Source organism: Coloeus monedula (assembly GCF_965178545.1).
Source record: "Coloeus monedula genome assembly, chromosome: 1".
Taxonomy (NCBI): Eukaryota; Metazoa; Chordata; class Aves; order Passeriformes; family Corvidae; genus Coloeus; species Coloeus monedula.
Genome location: NC_138781.1, coordinates 81,603,757 through 81,631,580, shown reverse-complemented (window position 1 = coordinate 81,631,580; position 27,824 = coordinate 81,603,757). Strand labels below are relative to the sequence as shown.

The 27,824-nt window shown below is 37.5% G+C and overlaps 1 protein-coding gene across 1 annotated transcript in view; it reads right to left on the bottom strand.

The window, feature by feature from the left end:
- Window positions 1–27,824, bottom strand: part of CDH18 (cadherin 18) — a gene marked incomplete at both ends in the record, with an annotated part of 166,875 nt that overhangs the window by 103,976 nt on the left and 35,075 nt on the right. The window contains one exon of the mRNA XM_082295385.1: window positions 21,524–21,643. Within this exon, the coding sequence (XP_082151511.1) occupies window positions 21,524–21,643 (120 nt within the window). The remainder of the gene's footprint in view (window positions 1–21,523; window positions 21,644–27,824) is intronic.

The following is a 27,824-nucleotide window of genomic DNA, read 5'->3' as shown; positions in this document are numbered from 1 at the left end:
AACTCTGGACATGAGGAGAACTGACTTCAGGCTGATCAGGGAACTAGTGAGTAAAGTCCCTAGAAAATATCTTTGCAGGTGCTGGGGTTCATCACTGCTGGTTACTTTTTAAACATCACCTCCTAAGGGCACAGGATCAGGCAATTCCCAAATGCCTGAAGTCAAGCAGATGAGGCAGAAGGCAGGCTTGGCTTAACAGGAATAATTCTCTTGGAAATTAGATGTAAAAGGAAGGTGTATGTCACGTCAAGTGACATGGGAGGAATACAGAGATACTGCTTGCCACTGTAGGGAGAAAATTTATGCAGCCAAAGCTCAACTGGAGATGAAACTGGCCACAAATATGGGGGGCAATAAGAAGAGTTTTTTCAAATATATCAATGGTGAAAAGCAGTGTAGAAATAACATCTGCCCATTGCAGGATAAGGATGGGTGATGTAGTTGAGTGAGCTGAACATGAGCCAGCATGTGCCCAGATGGCCAAAAAGGCCAAGGGCATCCTAGCTTGTGTCAGCAATAGTGTGGCCAGCAGGACAAGGGCATCAATTGCTCCTCTGTACCTGGCACCTTGAATCTTGTGTTCAGTGCCGGGTCCCTCACTACAAGAAAGACACTAAGGTGCTAGAGTGTGTCCAGAGGAAAACAAAGCTGGTGAAGAGTCTGGAGGTATAATGAGGAGCAGTTGAGGGAACTGGGGTTGTTTAGCCTGGAGAAAAGGAGGCTGAGAGGAGACTTTATTGCCCTCTGCAACTATCTGAAAGGAGGTTGAAGCCAGGTGGGTTTTGGTCTCTTCTCCCAGGCAACCAGTGACAAACAAGAGGAAATGGCTTCAGGTTGCATCATGGGGGCTTTTAGATTGGATATTAGGAAATTTCTTTATGGAACGGGTTTCCAATCTTGGGAACAGGCTGCTAAGGAAAGTAGGTGGGTCACCAAAAGATGTGTAGATGCGTTACCTAGGGACATGGTTTAGTGGTGGACTTGGCAGTGTTATGTTAATGGTTGGACTAGACATTCTTACAAATCTCTTTCAACCTAAAGAAATCTATGATTCTAAATGATTCTAAATAATTCTGTAATCATAAACTAGTGTCTTTCCTGTTTGGTTTTTGTTGGGGTCTCCTCCCCCGCCGTGTAGCCCTGGGAGAGGGGCCCTGAGGGCACAGACACGGGGTTTCCCTGCCCCTGCTCAGCCTCGTTCCCATGGGTTGGTTTGTGTTCCCTGCGCGGGCAGAAGGACCCTTGGTCCCGTGACTGGAACAGTTCCTCGGCAGAGCCCCGGCCATGCGGCTGGGGAAATAAACATCTCTGAAACAGCTATCAAGAATCTGTCCGTCCATATATATTTCCTTTCCACGGGACTCCTGGTTTGGTATATGTATGTTGCAGTATCCCCACTGCAACATAATGGTGGAGATTTGTGAGCAGAACGATCCCCGATCCCTAAGTGACTGATTTGTGTGAGAAAACCCTGGAAACTTTGGATTCCTCTTCTTGGTTTTGCTTTGCTATTCCATATCTAAACTATGGAGGAACCGTGGAAAGACTCTTGGCTCTCAGAGCTGCATATGGACATTTATCTTAAACTTAAAATGATTCTTGAACAACAATTTGTAAATTTTAGCTTGATTCAAGCTCAAAAAGAACTGAAACACTTCCTGGCATGGTTGTTTAAGAACTTTTTCTATGTTTCTTGGGATTTAATTCTTACGAAGGGCTTTTGGAAAACTGTTTGGACACAGTTAATATTTGAGTCAAAATATATGCCGATGGAAGAATATTTTCGTGAATATTATTTAATTACCGAGACTGTTGAGCAATGTCAGCTGTGTCCTGGCGAAGGGAAGCCTGGCGCAGGGACCGTGCGGCCCAGGCCATGTGCACCGAGCGCTCTGCGAGCAGCAGCGAGGCCGTTCCCGCGTGTGGGCGGAGCCACGCGAGCCGCAGTGTCGGTGGCGGAGCGAGGAGCGGCGGGACCCAGCGGTGCCCACCCGGCCCCGCACAGCGCGTGGTGGAGCGAGCCCCGTGAACGCCCGACCGAGAGGGGCGGCACGCGGGCGGCGGCAGTGGCAGTGGCGGTGGAGCGGAGTCGCACCCAGCTGAGACGCGCGCTGGAGCGGAGCGAGGGGGAGTCATCGCTTGGGGGCCCGGCCGAGACGTGGGTGCAGTGCCTGGCAGCGGCAGCGAAGCTGCGACCAGAGGAGGCGACGCACGGAGAACTGAGCGGCGCGGCCCGGCCCGACCCGCACAGCCCCGAACGCGACCCCGGGAAGAGCGCGCAGGCACGAGCAGCTCCGACAATTCCAACACGGGAGCGACCGAAAGTGAGAGCAAAGATGCAGCGAGACAGAAAACAGCAGCCAGTTGAAAAAAGGAAAAAATCATAGTACCTAAGATCTTAGGGATAGTAAAATGGTATAATGTTAAGCAAAATTATGGTTTTATAACAAGGTGTGACAACCAGCAAGACATATTCGTTCATAGAACTGCTATTAAAAAGAATAACCCTCTAAAATACATCCCAAGCTTGGGAGATGGAGAGGTGGTGGAATTCAAAATTATACAAGGTAGAAAAGGGTTACAAGCATCACAGGTCACTGGGCCTGATGGTGTTCCTGTGAAAGGCAGTATATATGCAAAAAATCGTAGTCATGTTAGACAATATCTCCATTGTAAGACCCCCCCTACAGTCTCCCTTTCCTAATCCCACCTTTCCCTTTTACCCTATATCCTATTACCCCCAGTGTATTCCCAATCCGTTTTTTCACCCATGGTTTCCCTCACAAAACCATGCTTTTGCCAATTGTTTCCCCAAAAATCCCTTTCCAATGCCGAGTGGGGGATGAAAAGGGGGAGGGAAGAAGTTAAACCCTCTCCTGCCTCAGTTTCCCCACAAAGCATGCCCGGAGAGTCCTGTCTCCCTTCTGTCAGCTCTAAGATGTTCCAGAGAATCTGTTTGGACATGTAAAGACTCAGGAGGGTGGCTTGTTTTGTTTTGAAACTGTTCTTGTTATGTTTATCCAGTTGTTTTCATTCTCCTTTTATTAAAATAAAATGGGTGAGGTGTTGGGGTCTCCTCCCCCGCCGTGCAGCCCTGGGAGAGGGGCCCTGAGGGCACAGACACGGGGTTTCCCTGCCCCTGCTCAGCCTCGTTCCCATTGGTTGGTTTGTGTTCCCTGCGCGGGCAGAAGGACCCTTGGTCCGGTGACTGGAACAGTTCCTGGGCAGAGCCCTGGCCATGCGGCTGGAGAAATAAACATCTCTGAAACAGCTATCAAGAATCTGTCTGTCCATATATATTTCCTTTCCACGGGACTCCTGGTTTGGTACATGTATGTTGCAGTATCCCCACTGCAACAGGTATTTGGTTTTGTTTTTTTTTTCTTTAACAGTGACAGAAGAGTTCTTTTGAGCATCTTACAACTTAAGCAAGTTTATACTGGGTAGAGTTTGTCAATTTTTCAGATTTCTCTCTGATTTCTAGAGGTGACCTGCTATAATTTCTCAGTCATGTTATCCATAAAGGCCTCCAAGTATAACCTTTTTTGTAGATCTACTCAATAGTAAGCCTATAGAGCTTTTGCTGAAGTAACGCAATCACTAGACATAACAGTTATATAATAGACCATTTCAGCTCAAATAATAAAATGTTTCAAAGACTATATGCCTCACAGTGGAACTGTTACTTAACCTCAACTATAGGTATTGCTATCAGCTCTTTTCAGAATACAGTACAAAAACACCACACATCTGAAAGCTGATCTTTTTTTCCAGTTAGCAGAATCTGTGCCTTACATAATTAATTCAGAGTTAACAGCAGTCTAACCTACCACCTGCCACTTGCAATTTCTAACTTTAAACATGTTACTTCTTATGTTATGTTCTCAGTATTACACCCACATTTCCAACAAGAAGAATAGCAAAATTAGATCATTATGTATTACTTCATCAATAGTTACTGAATCATGAAACACAAACCAAAAATATATATGGGAATGGATTCTCTCAACTGACAAGTAATGTAAGAAATATATTCAAAAGACAAACTATGAGTTTGTCTGAAGGTTTTCAGTATAAATTGGTTTTCAAAGATAAATACACTTTTTAATACACAAGGGTGTTTTGGTGCTTTTTGTTGGGCAGGGAAACAGGTGACTGAGAAGAAAAAGTTCTTCCTTCTCAGTTTTCCACCAGACAGGAAACCCTTCCACTTAAAGTCTTACACTAAATTATCTAAAAAACATTGTGACTGCCAATCTGAACAGAAATTCTTGCAAATCAGAGCTTTGATGTTGAATCAGAAAAACTTCACTTAATTATTTCATAGCTGAAAACTTATACCTACTAAACACACCATTAAAAAATCCATCTTGATTCAGAAAAATTATTTTTTCGCCCCTTCTTCCAAGATAGTTTTTCAAATTATCCTCAGCAATAAACAGTTATTTTTAGCTAAAATTATAAGGATAAAAAACCACTCTGTAATGTCCCTTAAAATATGTTATCATGTGATATTTAAAAAGTAGTTGAAAATAAAAAAAAAAAAGAAGGCTTTTAGAAATGCCGTTTTCCTCAAATAAACTTGACTTTTTTTCTATTTGTTGGTATTTCTAATGGCAGAAAGGAGACACTGAAACAAAACCAAGCCACACATAAAGACTATAAAGTACAGTTACATCCTGCATTTTTGTCTTAATAATTTCTGATTCTGTGCTGAAAGGTTAGACTTCAGAAGCTTAACACAAATTTCACTGAATAGCAAAAGAAAACCTCTTTGAAATGAAGAGAGTTTAATCAGATTTTCTACCACTGACTTCTGTTATAGGTAAGTCCCTGAATAGGCCATCAACAGGCAATCAAATAGGAGCAATGCCATCATATTATATTTTGGATTACACCATGGTCTACTAAACCATTCTCTCAGAATAGTAACACCATTATATATATATATGTATATATATACATATATATATATATATACATATATATATATAGCTGTACAATTGAATTGATATGAAACCATTTTGGGCTGGAAGATCAGAAGCACTTCATATGGAACCAGATGACATTTCAGTCTTGCAGAGGCACTATGATGAGTATCACCAGAGAGGAGACCCTTTTTACCACGGATATGAGGACCAGTGATCCTCAGACAGACCTTTCTTTCAGTGTCTGTGTTATAAGAAACAGGACAGCAGAAGCAAAAGCTAACACAGACTCATGTAGGTTGGGAAAGACCTTTAAGATTGATGATCTGAACATGACCCGTCTCTTTCCACTTCAACTAGTCAAAAAGGAAAATGCCATCAAAGACTTCTTCTGTTCTTCTGTTCACTATGTACCAGGCAGGGTCTGCAAGCAGAGCACGTCCACAGAAGCCCACAGCTGCAGGGAACACCAGTTCAAAGGCTGGGCTCTCCCTTCACAAGTCTCTGCTCTCAGACCGTGCTTGTTCCTGAGGACAGGAAGTACAGATGTTCAGGGAACACTGATGGGTTAGAATATGCTGGACTGTCCTTGTGCACATGTAAATTGAGTGAGCCCGGGAGAAGGCCCCCAATATAAAGTGAATTGAGATAACTATGGCACTAAGGAGACAGGTACTCTGATATTATTTTGAGCCACAGGTTGCTTGCAGCATGGCCAACATCATTGGCTGGGTTTTAAAGGTACCACAAAAGCTGCAAGTCCTGAAAAAAGCATGTTTCCAGATATTCTTCTAAGACCTACATCCTGTAATAAAAAAAAAAAATTTCCTCTCCATATTTGTACCAATGAGTATTTCCACCCATATGCTCTACAAGCAGAAGTTATTTTTCATAAAATAAATGGTGTAAAATTCTTAGCAATCAATAAAATATAGATAGTAATGCAGTGAAAAGGTGAGGTAGATTAAAAAAATCCTAAAACTTAACATGAATTTAAAAGCTCTACTATTTTTTTACCTGTTGCTTTTTATGTTCTTTCCCCACAGTACAGCCCTATTAAAAATGAAATTTTCACTAATAATTTAGGATCTTTTAAGTAAAATGGCTGACTTAGGAGAAAATGTAAAGGACTTTTGGTTTTGATTTGTTATTCTGCTTCTGCCTAGGAATATGTGTCAGCAGCTACATGAATCATTTTAATTTCGAGGCCTTGAGATTCACCCTGAGAACCCCCATCAGAAAGAAAGAATCTCCAAAATGAAAAGAAGAAAATATTAAAATTATAGCAACTTTGTAGCTGTCATTTGGCAACAGCTGTTATTTATATTATTAATTGAAAATTAATCAAGAAGAAAAAAAGTCTTATTAGATTTTGACAAGCAACCTAATGCAGTGCTTGGTGAATACAGTAGATAACCCACAACAAAGGTTTATGGAGGTTAGGGTGTTCCTAAGGTTTTGCCAGGGAGTCTCTATTCAAAGGTGGACTAAATTCCTGTGAAGCCAGATTAATCCACTTTCAAATGAAATATATCTGCGAGTCTTTCACCTCTTGTATGGTTAGCTGGTCAAGAAAATAGTTCCATGCATCTCAGTGTTTTTTTTGGTGGTAATGTGTATCTGAGATATAACCAGCAACAAATTCCTACACCTGGAGGCCATTCCTATGAGAAACAAGATGTTAATAACTCTTCATATCTTTAAAGAACAATACATCCAGAGAGAAGCACATGGATGGTAAATATGTATCACCCCCTCTTCACCTCACGCCAAAAAGTCACAGACTAATCAACTATATTTAAATTTTCATTTTTTAAAATTTTCATTTTACATCTGCTTTTCTCTGAAAGGAAGCAGCTCCAGAAATGGATGTTCCAAAAATTTTTAAAATTATCAGATGTTGATTTTAGGTATATTTGCATAATTTTTTCAGCAGTCCCAATTAAAAATCCACTTGCAAGATCTTTATCATGGAAAAACTATCAGTGAAAAAGAAGATCAACCTCAAGAAAAGCAGAAATACAGAATTTACAATAGTGATGAATCGTCAAAACCTATGGCAAGAAACAGTATTTTAAAAACTACTACTCAGGCCAAATTAATTTTTACTACAAGTACTTCATGTTACATTGTACTCATTCTTAGTTTCCTGAATTAATGGGATATTAGCTGAACAAGAAGATTTTGTCTCAAAATAAATAAATCAGCATGTTGAATACGAAATGGAAGGGTTTTGTACTTAAATATATATTAAAATTTTTAATAACAGTATGGTGTAACAGTAATCTATCACAATCAGAAAAAAATGGTTTTCTAAATAAGTATTTTACCCTCTTTCATGATAGTTCACAAATGAGGCTCTTACATCAGCAATTTATAGCTTTATAATTAATCATTTTCCATGGCAGCTATTACAAAAAATAATTTGAAGATACATGTTATTGCACTTTATAATGCATTGTATTATTTTTAATATCTCGGCATACATTGCAACTGCTGATTTACCAGAGCATTTTGAAACTCTTGGAGAACGTACTGCACTACACAAATTTGAGGTTAGAAGAAAAAAATTTGAGTACTTAAAAAAAAAATACGGTATTTTACATCTTTTTTTTTTTTTTTAATAAGAAAAGTCTGTAGTTTATATATATTACCAGAACCATTGAGAATCTCTTGGAGATAGTCCCACACCTCAACCAAATCTAATCTACTTACCAAAACAGAGGATTACAAGAAAAAATCCAGAACCATGATTATATAGGGGTACAAAATTCTGTTAAACAACAAGATAAGTTTTGTTTGATTTTTCTAATTTAAAGCAGTATTTTTATTTTATTCTCTTCAAAAGGGTAAAGTAAGCCAGATATTTACCATAAAGATGTCCACTTTTAAAATGGAGGATTCCTCTCTAAAGCACAGAAGGGTGCTCTAATAAGCAAATACAAAAGATTACACAAGTAAACACACTTGTATGTTCCTTCACTGATGCAGTTATTTTTTCAGATGCTCAATTCATTTCACTATGAAAGTAACTTTTAATCAGAACTGATTACAATTGGATTAAAGCCTAGACTTGGAAAATTCATTCAAGGGAAAGGATCTACATTGTGTTACCAGCCCTTGTCATTTCACCTTGAAGACAAAGAAAATAGAGAAAACTTTATCATAAGAGAGATTTCTGAGGAAGAAACAGCCTTAGCTTCTGAAGTCCCTCATTTTATTTTCATCTTTGATGCAAGTAAAGTGAAGTCTCTCACATGATGGTTAGATATATAGCAAATTGTTGTATTTTCTGTTTGAACACATTTAGATGCAATCTATTGATCTAAAATGCATTTCTTGAAAGAACACTTTGAGAGAGAACAAAATCTCATTTAATCTACCCTCTTCCCTTAGGACAGCTCCCATGATAGCTATATCTGCTTCTGGGACTGAAAGTGCTTTACCAAATTCCGGGGAGGCTTCTACTCTTGCACCTTCCCTAGTGTTACAGATGGAATTGAACTGTTCCTTGAAAACATCATAAGCATACTACTGAAATACTGTGTAACAGAAATATTGAGAGCTAAGGAAATAGGAAGGAAAGAGGGGCCAGTTAAGGAAATAGGAAGAAGATCAGCAACTTAAGAATACTTGAATATTGAATCATGATCATAAATATAATGAAAAATATCATGCTTTAATGCTGAAGAGTGTACTACGAGAAAAACAAGACAAAACTATGTGAAAAGAAAACAAAAGCCTTCCTTAGGGACCTAAATTATAGACTGCAGGCTGGGCTTAACTATTCTGCAATGGGTAGTAAACACAAATCTGCTTCTTCCTCTTCTATCATGACACTTTTCAGGGGCTTTATTTAATGCTTTAAAATTGCATAAGGTATGTGCTGGCTGCAAATTTGAAAAGCTTTGGGTTTTTTTTGACTGAGAGATGGGTTTTGCAAATGGTTTTTAAAATGTGAAGACAAACATCCACCTTACCGAACTTTGTTGACAACAGCACGTGAAACACTGTCAGGGCACCAGAGGGGCTGGCAGCTTCTGGGGCCAGGTACCAAGGTGTCCGAGGATGGTGATGGCAGGGCCTGGCAGCCACAGCCTGTCTCACCCCAAGCCAGGGACAGGGAGGCCAGGGACATTGGAGCAGCCCCAGACCCAGGCCTTGGCACCTCCTTGGGGGCAAGGACCTGGGGACAAGGACAGACCACCTCGGGCTGACACACGCTGACTAACCTAACTTTTGGAATAAAAACAAACCAAACAATTAACTCTTACTATCATTCACAAATCAATTCACAGAATGTATGTGTAAGCAAAGGTAAGTAAAAAAAGAAATAGAATTAAACAGAATCCTCTCCTGGAAATACAGTTACAGAGTCTCTAGGAAGTCTCTCCTAAATTTTAAATTTAAAAATATGATGGCAACTCATAAAGGCTGTTACAAAGGTATGAGGTAAATTTGCTGGTTACTGTGTTTGATCAGAGCCTATCTTCAGTCTTAGAGACCAGAGAAAGCCTACTTGTACTGCTTCTGCTGCTGCTCCTGGGCTTGACAAAGTCGGCAAGCAAATGAAACACGCTCTGGAGCAAGTTCAGAAAAGATGGATGCCACCTTAGGGAAATGGACTAAACTTATTGCAAGGTTTGGTGTTCTCCATTTGCACTGGCACTGATGGTGCAAAGGCAGCAAAGTTGAATATTAAGAGAAGACAAATGCTGTCACGCAACAGGCAAATGTTGAATTTCCTGGATAGATCACAAGTTTCTTGGTGTTTTCTGAAAGTAATTATAACATTCCCCAAATGTCATCTTCGTTGTTATCATTGTAAAAATGGTGTAAAATTGGTTCATATATAGGTTGTGCTTATTTGTTCACGTAGATGGCCAGTAGATACGGAGCTTGTGTTAATTTTGTAAAGTTTTTGTTCAGCTTTTCTTAGGAGGCATCTCAACTGCAGGTGGATTATTTCTGCCAGGTAAGATTACTTGAGGAGCATTTTCTTTATACATAATCTTTGGCAAATCATTGTCATCATACTAGTTTTTTTGTTCTGTATGGTTTATTACAAGGCAAGACTTTATCAGACACCTTTATTCAGATTGTAACTGAAAATGAATGTATTGTTCTAAAAGATGAAGACTGATGGGAAACCAGATGCATGCATATTTATTATCTAATGTAAATTATTCATGAATTCTGAGACTAGTTTTGTTTTTAAATCACAGCATTTGTGAGTCTTATAAAAATTAAAATAAAAATATTAATACAAATATATAAAAGAAAACAGTATCCTCAATCAGTTCTGTATTTATAATTGCCTTTTCATATGTCTACCAATACTGGTTTTGTCCACTCCAATGTGAATTAAGTATAAACCTCAAAATATGAAAGGTAAAAATGTGACCTTACTGAAGCTTATTATTAAAGCAGTAATATTATTAACACAATATATCTGTACCAAAAAAAAAAAAAAAAAAAAAAAAAAAAAAATCCAAAACAACATAAACCAGAACTGCAAGAAGTCAGGCCCTTTAAAAATATATATAACCAGTGTATCTCTAACCATAAGCAGGCATTTTAGCATTATGAAACTGGTGGATAACAGTTTCTGGAATAGAACCTCGACACTTTGCTTCATTTTCACTACCATTGCAAAGTTTCATGGTCACCTTTAACTGCATTTCTGAAATTATTATCCTCAAGCATAGCAAGAACCCCAACAGTTTGGGAAAGTGAAAATTAAGCTGGAAAGGGAAATGTGGATCAAGAAGGAGAGATAAGTATGAATTAGGGTACCCCTGTGAAGTTCAACTTAATGCCATGTTCTAAAAATTCATTTCAGTTCCTTGACAAAACTTTAAGGGTGTGTGTGTGGAGAATTTGTTTTGATGCCTTGGTAATTTTTTCTTCTAGAACTAGAGATGTAAATAATAACCCCTTGTCTAGAAAAAGGACATCTGTTAGCTGAATTAAAGACAATAAAGTCACCACTTCAGAATAAAGACTGATCTGTAACAGTACCGTTAACATGTGGACCAGTCCTTTGGGTCGGAGCCTTTAAACAGTCTAGTGCATTAATCTTCTGAGTCGGTGTCCTAGTTCTCATCCCAGTTGAGCTAAAAATTACAGTAATGTATTATTTGCTTTAGGGCGAAATCTTATTCATTCCCTTTCCCTAAAGTTAAACACATTTTATCACACATGTAATTTCCATACTTTGTTTGGATGAATTAGCCTTCCTTGCTTAAAAACAGAGGACTTAAATTATTGGTTCATATTTCCCTTGAGTAAAGTTCACACATCTCACACAGAGATAAACCCATGTTTATAAAAGTAGTTCTACTCTGGTAAAAAATAGACATTTTACAGACACTTGCAATGTAATGCTTTCCTCATATCAAGATCTTTAACTTTTCTAATAGATATAGAATGGTATTTTAGACTTTGAAAATAGAGCAAACTCCTTACAGTCCTCATTACCTCTGAAAAGATGTGAATGCCTAGAAGTATGAAAAGCCAAGCTTAATAAACACTAAGATTAGGAACCTTTTCCTATGTCCAATAGAAAGTAAAAGCAAAACCTTGAAATGGTGAGCAGAGAGCAATTTTATATCTAAGAGAAAGACCGGGAAGGATGTGGCCAAAGAATCTATCGTACATGATCATGTATGTCTCACCGCTTTCAGTTCAAGACTTTCAATCCAGTTATACAAATAAGAACAGTGCTTCACCTGTGTACTGGTCTTGGCTAGGATTGATCATTTTCTCCACAGCAGCTCGTACGGTGCTGTTTGGACTTATGACCTAAACAGTGCTGATAACACAGGGATGTTTTAGCCTTGTCAAGTAGTGCTTACACAACAACAAGGACTTTTCTGCTTCTCACACCACTCCACTGGTGAGAAGGCTGGGGGTGTACAAGAAGCTTGGAAGGGACACAGCTGGGACAGCTGACCCAAGGGACATCCCACATCACACGAAATCACAATCAACGACAAAGTGGGGGGAAGAAGGAGAAACAAAGGGCCCTTGGATTGGTGGCATTTGCTGTCCCAGGTCACTGTAATGTGTGATGGAGCTCTGCTTTCCTGAGGAGGGCTGAACAACAGCCTGCCCATGGGAAGAGGTGAATGAATTCCTTGCTTTCTCTTGCTTGTGTACATGACTTTTACGTTCCCTATTAAAAAGTATTTATCTCACTTGTATCACTCCTGTTCTCTCCCCCATTCCATTTTGTGGGGAGTGAGTAAGTGACTGTGTGTGACTGAGCTGTCTACTGGGCTTAGTCCTGAATAAGATATCATTACGTTTTAAGTGAAAAATATATTTGTGTATTTTCAGATGAAAGGTTAAAAATATATACATATATAAATAAACACATGACTACTAAAAAAAGGAACACAGTACAGTAGTCCTGGTTAGGAAGCCAAGATGATATTATAATCTGGGAACTTGCCTATTGCCAATTAATGGCTACAGAAACACATGGGGTTTTTTTGTCTTTTATTTTTTTTTTTTATTATTTTAGAACAACTTGTTGCTGAAGAGCAGCAGAGATTTTCCACAGTAGATGTTCATACCACCAGATGGTGAAAGAATAACAAACACAGAAACAAACAAAAGAGGAACAACCAAAGTTTCTTTCCTACTTCTGAAATCAATCTCCAACACACATAGTCCATCTCACTGAAGAAGAAAAACAAGGTTAGAACATCAGGCAAAAAATTTTCCCCACCTTGTCTGTCTCCTATGCCTGTCCTTTTTAACTATATGATTGATTCTGGGAGAGAGAGTGTTGGTAGATATCAAGCAAAGAAAATACAGTGCCAGGACACTGTTCCTGATGAGTGATCAATCCATCTTCTGCCCTGCAAAGCTTTCTCCAGCAGGTAGACGACAAAGTTTCCTGAAGGTGGATGCCAGAAATTGTATCAGGATACATAGGAAGGATGATGTACCAGAAAACATCTGTCACCATAAGAGAAATGAAGCTAGGTTGCACAGAACATTTTGCCCCTCCTCTTTGCACTCTTTTGATTAACAAAGGACTTTCTGATTGTTACTGTGATAGTGGAAAACAAGGTCTAAGCAACAAGGTTTTTAGTTGTGCCAATGCCCTCATAAAGTCTACAACGGTACCAAAATGGAATCCTTAGAAATCTAAAAGAAACAGTAGATTGTTCTGCCTATCTCTCTGATGCCCCGAGTTATTCTTTGAATGACTCTTGGGAAAGCTGTAAGAATATATCAATATTTTGAACACAACAGAAAACTGTGAGAATTAAGTCCATTGTTCAGAGAAGCTTCTTAAAAGTGTAAAAACTGTAGGTGTAGAAAATCCAATATTTACTTAAAATTGAAAACAAAGGACATTCAATATTTACTCTTAGCTGAGAACTGACAGATGACACTCTCAAACAAGTGTTCATGACAATATTTTTAGATGAAGCACATATTTCTGTTCCTTCAGGAACAGAGGAGTGCACTGTACAGTACCTGGTGGAATTAGAAAAAAAATGTAAGACTCTTTCAAATTTTGAGTTTGAATTTCTAGTGATTCTCTTGTCAGTGAAGAGTAGACATTGAAAAAGGTCTAGACTAGAGATGCAATTTCTGTTACAACATTTCAGAAATTCCTTGAGGGTAATCAAGCATACAAAAACCTCAGTATGAAATACAGCTCTTAGAACTTCAACAAAATTTCAGTACCCATGCACAAAATAAAGTTATTTTAATCCTACACACTGTTGGCAAGATGTATTACTTATTAAAATAACTAAACTTTCAAACTCATTCTTCACTATGACTGCCTCTTGATACTGAGTAGAAACCAATCACATATCATTAAGTTGGAGTTTTCACCAATAGCTATAAATAAGTGTTCTGCAATGCAATCACATGTGGAATTCCAGAGTTTCATCATGGATATTTCCTTATCTAGCTCAAACAGAACATGTCATTAGCAAAATTTTATGCTTGACAACCCTTAAATTTTTCCTAATATCCAACCTAAAGCTTGCCTGGGCACTTTGGGGACATTACTTCTTGTCCTATGACATGTTACTTGTGAGAAGAGACAGACCTCCATCTTGCTATCTTCTACCTCCTTTCAGGTAGTTGTAGAAAGCAATAAGGTTTCTTCTGAGCCTCCTTTTCTCCAGACAGGACAGCATCATCTCCCTCAGCAGTTCCTCATAAGACTTGTGTTCCAGACCCTTCACCAGCTTCATTGCCCTTTACATACACGGTGCCAAAAACAGTTTGAAAGCCCATGTGCAAAAACTGTGATAGACGAGGTTAAGCTTACTTTAAGACTAGTACAGGAACCTGGGAACTGTCTGTGGTGTCTTAGTTGTGGATTTTGGGGGTTGTCGTAAGGTATTCCTCCAGAGCAGAAGCATTCAATGTATGTAAGATACTTAGTATAGCCCTGTAAGGTCATTTAAATTTATATTGGAGCCCCTGAGCAGGAAGCAATGAGACAGTTAAATACACTTAATTTTCATACTCACTTAGCAGTCCAATATGAACTAATCTGCATTTCAGCAGGGAATCACCAACCCTAGTAAACTAAACATGCTCATTTTAAACAGATGTTACTAAGATATTTCAACTAAAAAAAGTAAGAACTCTTAATAGGAAAAGTAAAAATTCTTGTTCAAGAAAGTGACAGAAATTGATTTCTGACATTTTTTTCTTAACTGATATGATTTTCTGTGTACTCAGGGACACAGAGTCATGGAATACCTTATCATTATTTCAATTAGCACAGTAGATTCTTATCTGGGATATCATGACAGGCTGTTCTACTAAAGCATGAAAAGAGTGCTCTTCTCTTTTGAACTGGAAAGTTTATTCAATTTGTCTTTATATCAATATAAATTATCTTGTCTATAATAAGGAGATGAGGTAGGCCTTAATCCATTAAACCAACAATTATTATCTCAATACTAAAAGAACTTTGTTTTAATAGATTCCATTACATAATTATATTTTTAAGTATTCATGCTTGTTTAGCAGTATTAAACTTGTGAATAACTTGATAAACAATATATTTTTCTTGTCTTGCAGAGCAATACACATGCAACTTTAAATTTACACTCTAATTATTTAATGCTACCAAATCTGTCATTCCCATATGAACTATGGCCGAGAACTTCCAAAAAGGTGTAAGAAGAGTTCCAGATATGGACAAAAGTCTCGAACTCCCGGGGTAGTTAACTGGGGTTTATGAGGCTCATCTCTACATTTGGAAGTATCTATTCAGACATTAACTATGTTTATTTATCATTTGTATTGTGCTCTCAGTCAGGAACCAAAGATAATCAGTGAATAGGTCATTTCTTGTAGGGATCCTTGAAGCTATTTTTGTGAAGACAGAAAGCAGAAAGAGATTGACACTCTTCTCACACTTCATTATTAGCATGGACTAATTTGCAGTGACATTCTTTGATAAATGGAAATACTTATTTCTTTATTATTTAGTATCTTAACGTAAAACAAAAACCAAACAATACATGACTAAGATCTTTGTAATATTGTTGCTGCAACAACAGAACATTATAAATACAAATATCTAAGGTTTTTTCACGTTCAATTCAATGACAAATGAGTCTCCTGTCCTGTCAATGTCTACACTTGAATTCAAAACTGCAGTGAATGGAGGTTTTATCTCTAATTTTATAACAGCTGCAGCAGAACTGCTGCCTTGAAAGGACATATGCCCTACACATTTCTTCACTTTGTATATTCTGTTCAGAAAGACTGATGCACCTGGGAAGAGTTGTGTGGAACTAACATACCCCAGACAGGATTTACCATGTAAGCAGTAGAATTGTACTACAGGTTTCATTTTCATTCCCAAAGCCTGTAGCAATAGGAAGTGGGCTGCTATAGCTGCAACAAAAAGCACATAGGCTAATTTGAGGTTTCCTCAGGAAAAATAAAAAAAAGCTCCTGGTGCTGAGTTACCAGGCAAATGTTGGCTGTTGGTCTTTGATAAGCCGCACTCAACGTAAGCAAAGAACAAGCAAGGACAGACCATAAATCAAGTTTATGGATCAAAAGACTTGGGAAATGGCTTGGGATCAAATGGCTTGGGAAAGGCAGAATATTGAATTTGCAATTCAAACTCCCAGGAAAAGATTTCATGTACATTTGGGCATTTCAAAAGATGCTCAAAGTTTGAAGACAGGTAGCAGTGGGGGGATGTATACATGAAAATGCGGGAGTAAGAGAAGGGATAATCCTTATTAACACTAAGTATCTAAATAAATTATTTGCTCTATTTCTCACTAATAACTTCACTTTTTGTTTTATTTTCTTTTTACAGAGAAGCATTTCATGTTTTCTGGGGTTCCCTGAATATTCTGATTTAAGAAAACATATAATCCTATCTGCATAATCTTTGCAAATATACCTAAGATCTAGACATTGACTTCTTCCCTCTCTTTTTCCAACATTATTAGTACATATTTATAAATTGAGTGAGTGCTTTGCTGCAGTTGGGTAGGAAAAAAAAATAGGAATCAGTAGTGGCTATTACAAGTAATTATTAATTACATGACTAGTTATTATTACACTCCACAGCTAATTACCAAAGTAAATAATAACCACAAATACAGAGCAATTCCTAGAAAGCCATTCAAAATCAAAGGATTTTGAAAGTCTTAAAACTTTAGGTTATGCATGGAAAATAGTTTTGACATTCACAGCCAAAATTACATAGTTGCAGCAAATTTCTATGCAGAGACTTAATAATTTTTACCCAGCGGAAAACAAAACAAAGCAAAACACAAGTCCTAGAGCCAAGAAACTGATAAACTAGATTGTTGGCAGCCTGATGGAGATGAGGTTGCTGTACCTCCTTATTTTTAATCCACGATTTAGAAGCAGTGTGAGGTCAAGCAGTGTTCCCACAAGGCACATACACAGATGCAACACGCAATGGGTGACACACAACTAGAACCACTCAGTACTCAAACACAAACAGCACAAACAACCTCATTCTTTTCCAGCTGACCAGGAGGAAGGATGATTTATAATTGGAAATGTACTCACATACTCAGCATGGATTGCTCCTGTAACTTGCCACACTTGGTCTATCCAGTAGCTAACACCTGGACTTTTCACTTGGTGCCATCTGGACATAAAACTCTGGGGCCTTCAGCTCCCCTCCAGCTCCAGGTACAGACCCCCTTTTAATCCTGGACATAATCACACACCCCCACTCAACCCAGCACACTTACTGATCCCCCACAGCCTTACACACTGAATACATCCAGTAACAGTACCTGGACCCCTTGGGCCCTCAGTTCCTAATGCCATCCTACTGGTTCCTGGTGCCCTGGTCTCCCCTTGCCTCATGCACAGAGACACACAGCTACAAATAGGGCTCTCAAACCACATACCATACAGTTGCTCTAGACTAATCTTGGCTCCTGCAGCTGACTCCTGAGCTTTCTGGTCTGGACTTTTGGCCAAATGGATATCCATCACCCAAGCCACTCATCCAGCTTTCTGGCTATTCCATCCTGAGACCCTGTAGTGATCCCATACTGGCATAGACACCCGTGTAATACACACACAGTTTGCTGGCAACAGACACACAGACCCTTTTGACTCATGGTCCTGCTCCAGCTGCTAGTACTTAAATTTATCTCCATGCACACATGCATACAAGAGAGAGACCTTTTACTCGGGAAATGGAGTTAGAAATGGAGCATAAGGAAACACAGAACAGACTGTTGATAGAGGACAGGGCATGGCCAGGAAATGGTGCTGAGCAAACTGAGGCAGGAAAGGGTTTCTTCTATTTTTGCCTGTTGGAACTCTAAACAACAATAGTTAATTTCTTCCCTCCCCCTCTTCATCCCCCACTTGACATTGGAAAGGGATTTTTGGGGAAACAATTGGCAAAAGCATGGTTTTGTGAGGAAAACCATGGGTGAAGAAATGGATTGGGAATACACCGGGGGTAATCATATATAGGGTAAAAGGGAAAGGTGGGATTAGGAAAGGGAGACCGTAAGGACTGTTTATAACAGCGATATTGTCTAACATGACTACGATTTTTAGCATATCTATTGCCTTTCACAAAAACACCATCAGGCCCAGTGACCTCTGCTGCTTGTAACCTTTTTCTACCTTGCACAATTTTGAACTCTACTACTTCTTCTTCCCGGGGCTGCATTCGGGGCTGTGTGGGCTGGGCCGGGCCACGCTGCTCAGCTCCCCGCGTGCCGCTGCCTCCTCTGGTCGCAGCTGTGCTGCCGCTGCCTGGGGCCGCGCCCATGTCTCGGCCGGGCCTCCGAGCAATGACTCCCCCGTGCCCTGCTCCAGCGTGTGTTTCAGCTGGGCACGGCTCCACTCCACCGCCACCGCCACTGCCACTGGCTGCTGCCCGCACATCACCCCTCTCACGGGGCTCGCTCCGCCACGCACTGCGCTGGGCCAGGTGGGCACCACCGGGTTGCGCTGCTGCCACCGTGCCTTGCTCCGCTGCCAACACTGCGGCTCGCGTCGCTCCGCTTGCGCGCAGAAACTGCCTCGCTGCTCCTCGCAGAGCGCTCGGTCCACGTGGCCTGGGTCGCATGGTCCCTGAAGGAGTTTTAACTTGGCAAGGACACAGCTGACATTGTTCAACAGTCTCGGTAATTAAATAATATTCATGAAAATATTCTTCCATTGGCATATATTTTGACTCAGAAATTAACTGTGTCCAAACAGTCTTCCAAAAGTCTGTGGTAAGAATCAAATCCCAAGAAACATAGAAAAACTTCTTAAACAACCATGCAAGGAAATGTTTCAGTTCCTTTTGAGCTTGAATTAATCTAAAATTTACAAATCGTTGTTCAAGAATCTTTTCAAGTTTAAGATAAATGTCCATATGCGGCTCTGAGAGCCAAGAGTCTTTCCGCGGTTCCTCCATAGTTTAGAGATGGAACAGCAAAACGAAAACAAGAATAGAAATCCAGAGTTTAGTCACAAATCAGTCGCTGTCCTTAGGGATCGGGGATTGTTCTGCCTGCATTATCCACCATTTATTACAGTGGGGATACTGCAACACGTGTATCAGACAACGAGGCCCGTGGAAAAGAAATATATGGACCAATTCTTGATAGATGTTTTCAGAGAGATATTTATTTTCCCAGCCACATGGCTGAGGACGCCGAGGAAAACTGTGGCAATCACGGGACCCGAGGGTCCTTGCTCGCGCAGGGGAACACAGAACAACCAATGGGGAATGAGGCTGATCAGGGGCAGGGAAACCCCGTGCCTCCCCCCCAGGGCCCCTCTCCCAGGACCACATGGCAGGGGGAAGGGACTCCAACACTGTCCCACTTTGAGTGAGTGGAGAAGAGCTTTTTATCAGATAAGCTGACAAAGTTGTTCTGCCAAGAATACACTTTTTTCCTTCTTCAGAGTTTGTAATTTGGGGCTGTTCCCTTATTATTCTTTAAATGTATAAATTCTATAGCCTTATACTACAATCTTATTTAAACTATTCTAACCTAAGCTTCTAAAAATCCATAACTTTAAAGTCTTCAGATATTAAGTCATTTAAAACCAAGTATAGGCAGTACTAAGCTAGAAGTAGCAGACTTCTTAAGATGAGTATTAACACTCATTGATATCTGCTTCTGATTGCTCAGAAAACTTTTACTGATCATGATATGAAATCCTTAGGCTTCATAAACAGCATTCTGTCATTAATGCTGGGACCTTTCTCCTTCCCTTTTTCCCTCTTTTGGACCTCCTTTGTTGTAAAGGAAGCTTGTGCATGTAAGTGTAAATTCAGAAGACTTACAGATAAAGTATAGTTAAGCTGGAATTGAACAGTTGAGGTATTAGGAAAAGTAGGTCGCAGCAATGCTTGCAAATTCAGAAGAGTGATGTTTTAAAAAATGAGTCCTAAACCCCAAAAATTCAAAGTGAAATTTCATAGTGAAAAATTTTATTCTTCAAGACTTTCCCATCTTTTCCAATATTCTGCTTCTTCCCCTTTTATCATGCCAAATTAAATTGTTATTCTACAATTCTGAAAAAGCAACATATAAAAACAAAAAGCTTTCTCCTGTGTTTTTGCTACTGCCCTATTTACCTCATTTTCCCATTTTCATAGACTATGGTATCAGAATAATTTTCATATTCTAGAGAAATATCAAAAAGAGTTTAAGTTCATAAAGTGTTATTAAATCGCTGTCAAAGCCTAAGGCTTGAGGAGTGAAAATACACTACCACCAGTTGTTTCATTATAGCAATACTATTTCATGTGTGATGCAGACTTGATACAGAGAATATCCATTATGATTTTTCACTGACTGAAGAGCAGCTCCAGACTGCAAGTTCTACACCATTATAAAAATAAAAAATGCAGGCCATTGCTTCAGAGTGGCTAAACCGATTTAGAAATACAAACTAGGGTTGTATTTCTAAGTATCACAAGGGCAAGGGGAGCGTGAGGACTGTAGCAGTGATTTTCCATTCTGTGCATTTCTAACATGAGCTCACAAACTTATAGAATATTTTAGTTTGAGAGACCCTCCTCTGAGGCCACGGAGTTCAGTCTCGTAATCAAAGCAGCACTGACCTCAAAGCTCTCTGAGATGGCACAGATACAATTCTCTTGTAATGAAGCAAGGGTACACCTCCAAGTGCCACAGAGATCAGTGGACACAAGCCAAGAAACTTAAATGCAAACATATTAAAATGAAAACTATTTACACTATGCTGAATTCACATCTGCACATTTTAAAAGCCATTATTATTCCCTGCAATTAACTAGTGAAAGATACAATGTTCAGTGTGTTTCATTTTTCCCCCTCAGTATTAAAGCTTTGATATAGAAAGGGAGAAACAGTTAAAAAAATTATAAAAAAAATACACTTTCTTATATTATATTTACTCATTATTGAGGTCTTCAAATACACACTAAAAATGTATAATCATATTAATATCATTATCATAATAATTCTCTTCAAAAAATCCAAAACTAGCAACACCTCTCATTCCCAAAAGAGATTTCTTCTCTCTTTAAATAAAACAGTTTGGATACATTATACATAACTTACACTTTGTGGAAAAAAAGAAAAGGGTGATGCATAAATATTTCAGTTCATTCTAGTTTTCCAATCATAGAATAAATTTTCAGTTGAATGGCTATCCTGCAGTTTTATAAAAACATGAATTATAACAATTTATTGTGGTATATGTGTTGAGGCACACATTCAATAATCCTCCCAAGTCTATCCTTCAGGCAAAACAAAGCACTGAAAATCATAATGTGTTAGGCATACTTGAGTCACTTCCTAAACAGAGGCTTGAAAAGATGAAAGAGTGCTATTCCAGTTTGGCTGAATGGCTCACATCATGACATGATGCAGAATTAATTCTGTACACAGCAGGCTCATTTTAGTACTCAGCAAAACATAGCAACTTATAAATTTCAGAGTGCTAAAGCAAAAAGGAGTCAACAAAATGAACAAGAAAAGAAATCTACATACCTGCATTGTGTACGTCGCATTTAACCTACCAGACTTAATTAACTGCAACGTATTAGCTAAATCATATCAACAGAAATATAAAATACCCACCTGTTTTGGGGTCAACAGAGAAATATGGCTGTCCCTGAAGAATACTATACACTACTCTGGCACTGTTTCCATATGTGGGGTCATCTGCATCTGTGGCTGTCACCTGTAGGACCGATGTACCTGTATACACAGGAAAAGAAACATTAACTTGCAACAAATACAATTTTCTGATAAATATTTTCAAATACATTTTAAAAACCTATAATCTCACATTCTAAAATTGAGATATTAATAACATTTTCTCCATCTATTATCATAATATCATTTTTTAATTAAAAATTGTTACACTAATTTGGAAAAAAAAATTCGTTATATATTTATGTGCTAAGTAATTACATACATACAAACCTAAATAGAAGCTACACAGGATGTAAACATAAATAGTAACTACATAGCATGCATATTTACATATGTTCACACACATAGAACCCAAGTTGGATATTGATTTCTGAATAACACAAATTTATGGACTTCAGGATTATCTTCATCCACAATACAAATGAATGCTGAAGTATTCAAAATAACTTGTATAAATGCCCCCATATCAAAAAAAGTTGCTTGAAGAATAAAAAGAAATCTAGCTATTGGAAGGCATCAAAGATCTCGAAATAACTACTAGAACCTTGTTGGGGATGAAAAATAGAAAGATGAGTTCAAAAGACAATTATTTTTATTCTAATAATAAACACCATTAGAAGAATAAAATCACAGTTTCTAGCACATCACTAGGTGGGATAAATTATGAGCAACCTTTTTGAGAAAACAAAATGCATAAGTACTGCACAGATAGGATGGAGACAAGTGATTTTTTCATTTTACTGTATTTTTAAAGACATTTAATGATAAATCTTTGCTATCACTGCCAAACACTTCCCATAAGAAATCAGTAAGTGTAAGATTGTAAGATAGTAAAGTCTCAGACTTCATTCCATTTGTTTATCCTTATGCAGACACATCTTTCTACAGGCTCCTTTAGTCCATCATTAAAATAACAGAATAATAAGAACAGAACAGAACAAAACAGACCAGGCTGCTCTCACACAACTCTGCATGTGAAAGCAGATTCTCATCTAAATTAACCACTGAGGTATCGCCTCCACTCTGGGGTGTTCAATTTCACATTTAGTGGAGATGAGAAGTATGTTTTTGAATTGAAGCTCTTGATCTCCTTCACTTGTTACACTTTGATTTGCCTTATAGAAGAGTTTCAGAGCATGCTAACTAGATTTCTTCAGATGAAACTAAACCAGGAGATGTGCTTTAGCAGCACATCTGATTTATTCTGACTGCTAATAGGCATGTAGTCTCAGAGACCGGGCCAGAGCTAATCTGAAATAAGATTTCCCAAATACATATGGCATGGACATCAGTTCCTCAGTTATACTTATTTAGCCTCTTAGATCAATTTCCATTGCACAGAAATATTTGTTAATGGGCACACCCTCAGTGTACACTTGAGTTAGAAGTATCTGAAGTCATGGAGTCTCACTTCAGGTCCAGCAAACTAAGCATGCAAGCCTTCATAGATTTGGTTTCTTCACTTTTTGAGAAACTCTTCATTCATTTGTGCCACACTAACTTGGACACCAAGAGCTGCTGTTTGTATCTCTACTGGAGACTTTGTAAAATTGTATGCAAATATGTCTGCATACTTAAATATAGTGTCTTCTGCTCTCTGAAAAGACCAAGTGCATACAGTCTCATAGATAAATATATTAACAAATTAAGTATGAGGATACCTGGATAATTTTGAAGCTGAATATTGTAATAAAATCAAGCTGGAGCTAGTTGTATGTTCATAATTATTCAGACATTAATGTTAAAAGTAACTAAACTACCGTATTTGTGTTCATGTGGAAAGGTAAACAAATGTGAATTAAAGTTTGTGGTTTTTTCTTAAAATGTTCTAGGAATCAATTCAGCCCTATTTATTTGCTACCTAAACATAGAATAAGAGGCTACTTCCAGGAACAGACACTTCCCCCCCGCTATTCTATGACATTGAAATGCTGTAACTATACATTTCTGTAGCATAGTTTGCAAATAATTTCTAGCTTGAGAGGAACTTGTCCGTTTCAACATTGTGGGATCATTGAAGATTAAAAGGTTATAGATGCACAATGATTTTATTTTATTTTGTAGTTGCATAAAACAAAAACACAGCCATTCAATTGGTATAGTCAGTCACCTACCAGAGTTTACTATCCAAATGCTGGACAACTTCTCTACCATTTCATCTACAGATTTTCCTTTTTCCAGGAAAACAGTTACCAATAGTGTGGGTTTCCACTAGCACTTCTCTCCAGAATTCTAGGAAATCAAGGTGTCTTGAAATCAATGAACATATTTTGGCATATTTCAGAAGAAAGAAACAGAAATTCTGAGATTTCATAGTTCTCTCCTTCTTTGAACACTCTCTTCTCTCTCCTTATTTTAAAAGAATCTAAGCACTTGTATAACTCATTGATGTGAGAGAAAAGAAACAGAACCAGTGAAAGGCAGCATCTCACATAAGCAGCTGATTTTAGCATGAATGGAATGCCATTGTATCTTAAAATTTGCCCCAGTGATTTTCTAATACAACTGTATCTCTCTCCCAAGAAATACCTGATAATAGCAATTTAGTATTGAATAGTGGCAAAGTGTTCTCTTTCTACCTAAAAGAACCCTTAGAATCACAGATTTTAACTCAACCTCCCACCCTACCTCTCAAACTCTCATTCAGTGGAATGCAGCACTTCAGAAGCTTTACTTCTTCACTATCTCACACAAGCACACTCCGCATTTTATAAGATATCCCCACAGCAGCTTTTTGTCCGACTCTTGCCTGATTGGCTGAGCACCAAGAAAAGGCAGCTTGTGAAAGCTGCAGGTTAGAATGCCTTGCAAGAAAAAAGGCAAAACGGGTACTTTTACCTTCCAACTACTCCTTTCAAAGTTAGCATCATTCAGACTCGTCTGCACAACAGGCAACACAATTCTGGATACATTTGTATCATTTAAATGCGGTATTCTTGTTGTTGAGCTAGGTGTAATGAAGGATTCTGATGGAGAGTTATACAGTACAGCTCTCTTGCTATTTTAAATGTTAACAAGTCAAAAAAAAAAAAAAAAGTAATCAAATACAAAAGACAGAGGTCTAATTTCTCTGGACACCACAGGACAGATATGAACATCAGACCAATACCTTCCATTCTTTTTTACTATCCTACTGCAAAAGCCCCTGTCAAGAAAGCCTGAAGATTTTGCTACAAAAGAATTTTGTCACTCCAGTTAGGCAATAAAAACGACTTTTTTTTTCCCAGTTGGAGTCTCTGTTTATTCAGAGTAAAACTACCTTTCCATATGCTTTCCCACTACATTTCAGAGATTACAATATGACAATACTATTTTTTTAGTTAATGCTTTATAAAGAGCTGTAAAACATATCTGTATGCTCTGAACACCACTCTGTGAGTTTTGTCTTTTTTTCTGGTATAAAAAATAAGGATTATTCAATTGGGGCACTACACTCTATTTTTATTTCAAAATATCTCCATTTGTTTTTTCTCTTTTTTTTTTTTAAATAGTTTGCAATAAAAATTTTGTGAAGTTATATATCAAAGGAAAGCTGAAAGGGAATATTTCAATTTGTCTCTCTGAAGACAAATTTTTAATGTTTAATGAGGCAGTTCAATGAAATACGTGTGTTGAGAATGCAAATTTGTATGCATGACTTTCCATAGTTTGCTGTAGTACCAAATCTCAAATGAATCAATAGTGAACAAAAAACTTAAAATGAGTGATAAAAAGGTGAAGTTCAATAAACACAGGGATTTTCTGCCTAACTAAAGTAATTCTTAGTGCTGTCTTAAAACACTAATTACTCAACAAAATGTGATTCAGTTTCACAACACAGGAAGTAAAATAGGCACTTCTAATAAAAATCATATTTATGAACAACATTAATATTGTCTTCCAGATTATCTGAAATTATGACTAACTCACATTGGAATACTCTCAAAAGAAGTCAGAAAAATCTACTGTGCCTATCAATTTCTTAAGTAGAATTTATTGGGAAAACTCTTCTTATCAGAGAATCACAGAATGATTAGCATTGGAAGGGACCTCGAGAGGTCATCTAATCTCACCTCTAAATTACCCTAGCACTAAAATGTTAACATGGAGTGTTTCACTCATTTTGCAGCTGACAATTAACACATATGGAAGTCTTTTACTGATTGAAAAATATTCTTATTTTCTTTTAATTTACATAAAGACGACTTTCATAAACCTTAAAACAGACCACAGAGGTCTCAATGCAACTGGGTTTTTTATGCTTCAGAAGAAATAATTTCAGATATAAATCTTGGTTCTTGAGCCAAATTTTAGGGAAAAGTTTCATTGAAGGCAAGGAATAGACATTTTCTTTCATCTCTTTCAGAATAGTACATAAAGCATAAATAGTATGTTTATTTTGTGTCACAATGAAAACTGTGATGTAGTATTTGCCAAAAAAATTTAAAAACTTTCCTGTACTTACTTGTCGGTGACCTGAGAAAAAAGAAAAGCCATAAAGGTTCTACAGCTTTTACAGCTAGATTAAGTTCAAATTGTGGGGAAAATACCAACTAGCATCTTGAGGAGACAAACAAGAACTGCTGCTGAAACTAAACAGCATAATGGAGATCAAAAATAACACCACTTAGCATGAGAACTGTTCCAGAGAGACAGTAAATTTCAAAGATCTTTAAATGATCGAGTAAAAACCAGAAGAGATATTCACAGTGCGGTCTTCTTAGAAATTTGTAGAATAATATCAAGAAGTTCAATTATGCATAGACTCCACAGCTAAATGTCAAAAAAAAAGTGCTAATTATAGAACTAATGAAAGTGGCAGAGGTATCTCCATCATTTGACACAAAGAGTGTATCCTGTGGAAGCAATAATAGAATTAGTCCTCCTGAAATTGCAGACTATAAAAGTCCTTTCAGAATGCAACAAATACAAACAAATCAAGGAAAAAAGAAAATAGAGATAATAAATTTGCAACAAAAATATAATGTACACCTACAATAGAATGCCTGTATGACAAAATATGAAAATTCTGTTTTATTCACACAACACAAAAGCTTTGTGGAATAAATATTTTAATGATTTCCCTCAAGTACAACCAGTAAAGTATTTAACTTATAAAACATATGCATCAATTCTCTATTTTACTGGCAAAATTTCATTGGTTTACCATAATCCATTCTGTTTTATAACACAAAATACCATCCCAGACTATTCAAATCATTCTTTCGAAAACAGTAACATGTATGATGTACTTGTACAGTAACACCAGATTCTGATTACTGCAGAATTATTACTAACATTTATGTAAGAATGCTCAATATTGAGAAGGTGAAAAAAAATTTCATATATAGAATACAAATAAAAATTAAAATTATATTAATTAATAATGTAATATAATATAATATAATATATATTATAATATATATAATATATGTAATATATTATATATATTGTATATTATATTATATATATAATATAATATATATATTATATTATATTATATTATATTATATTAGCTGCTTTTGATTTTGAAGATAATATTGATCTATTTTCCACTACCTTTCCTCCTATGCAGAAAATAAAATGCTTCTAAAGGTGAAGGAAATAATCAATTAAAATGGTTTCCATTAAAGATAAAAGAAACCAATGAAAGAGAAAGATGGAGCTATGCATTTTTGGAAACAGTTGGTAAAGGAAATGAATTACTCATTAAGACAGCCTGTGGTGTAATGGGAGATAACTGAGATAAAAGCTTAGATGAAACTGAAATGATCTGCAACTCTAACAGTAAAGCTTTGTGCCATGGTGAATGATCAGAGACAGCTGAAGACATTTCATACAGACCCACAATATTCTTACTGGAAGCTCTATGCACTCACTGTAGTAATTCACACAAACAAGTATTGCTTGCATAGTCCTGGAGTTATCGTGTTTCTCACAGAAATACTGCCCTTTTTTCCTTGTACAAGTTTCTGTTGGCAATTCGTCTATTAGAGGAAAGTTATAAACTAATTTCAACACCAGAAAAGTATTAAATAAAGAAAACTGATTGCACAATACAGTACCTCAAAGAATAAGAGTATCTGAACTATGTAATGGGGAAATACAAAGATTGGTACTTTTTTGTAAAGTTCACTTTAAAGAAAATTCTTTAAAAGAATCTAGGAAACTACTGTTCCTTTGTGATTCTGCAAATTGTACAGAATGCTCATGTGGACATAAGAGAACGCCATAAAGTGTGCAG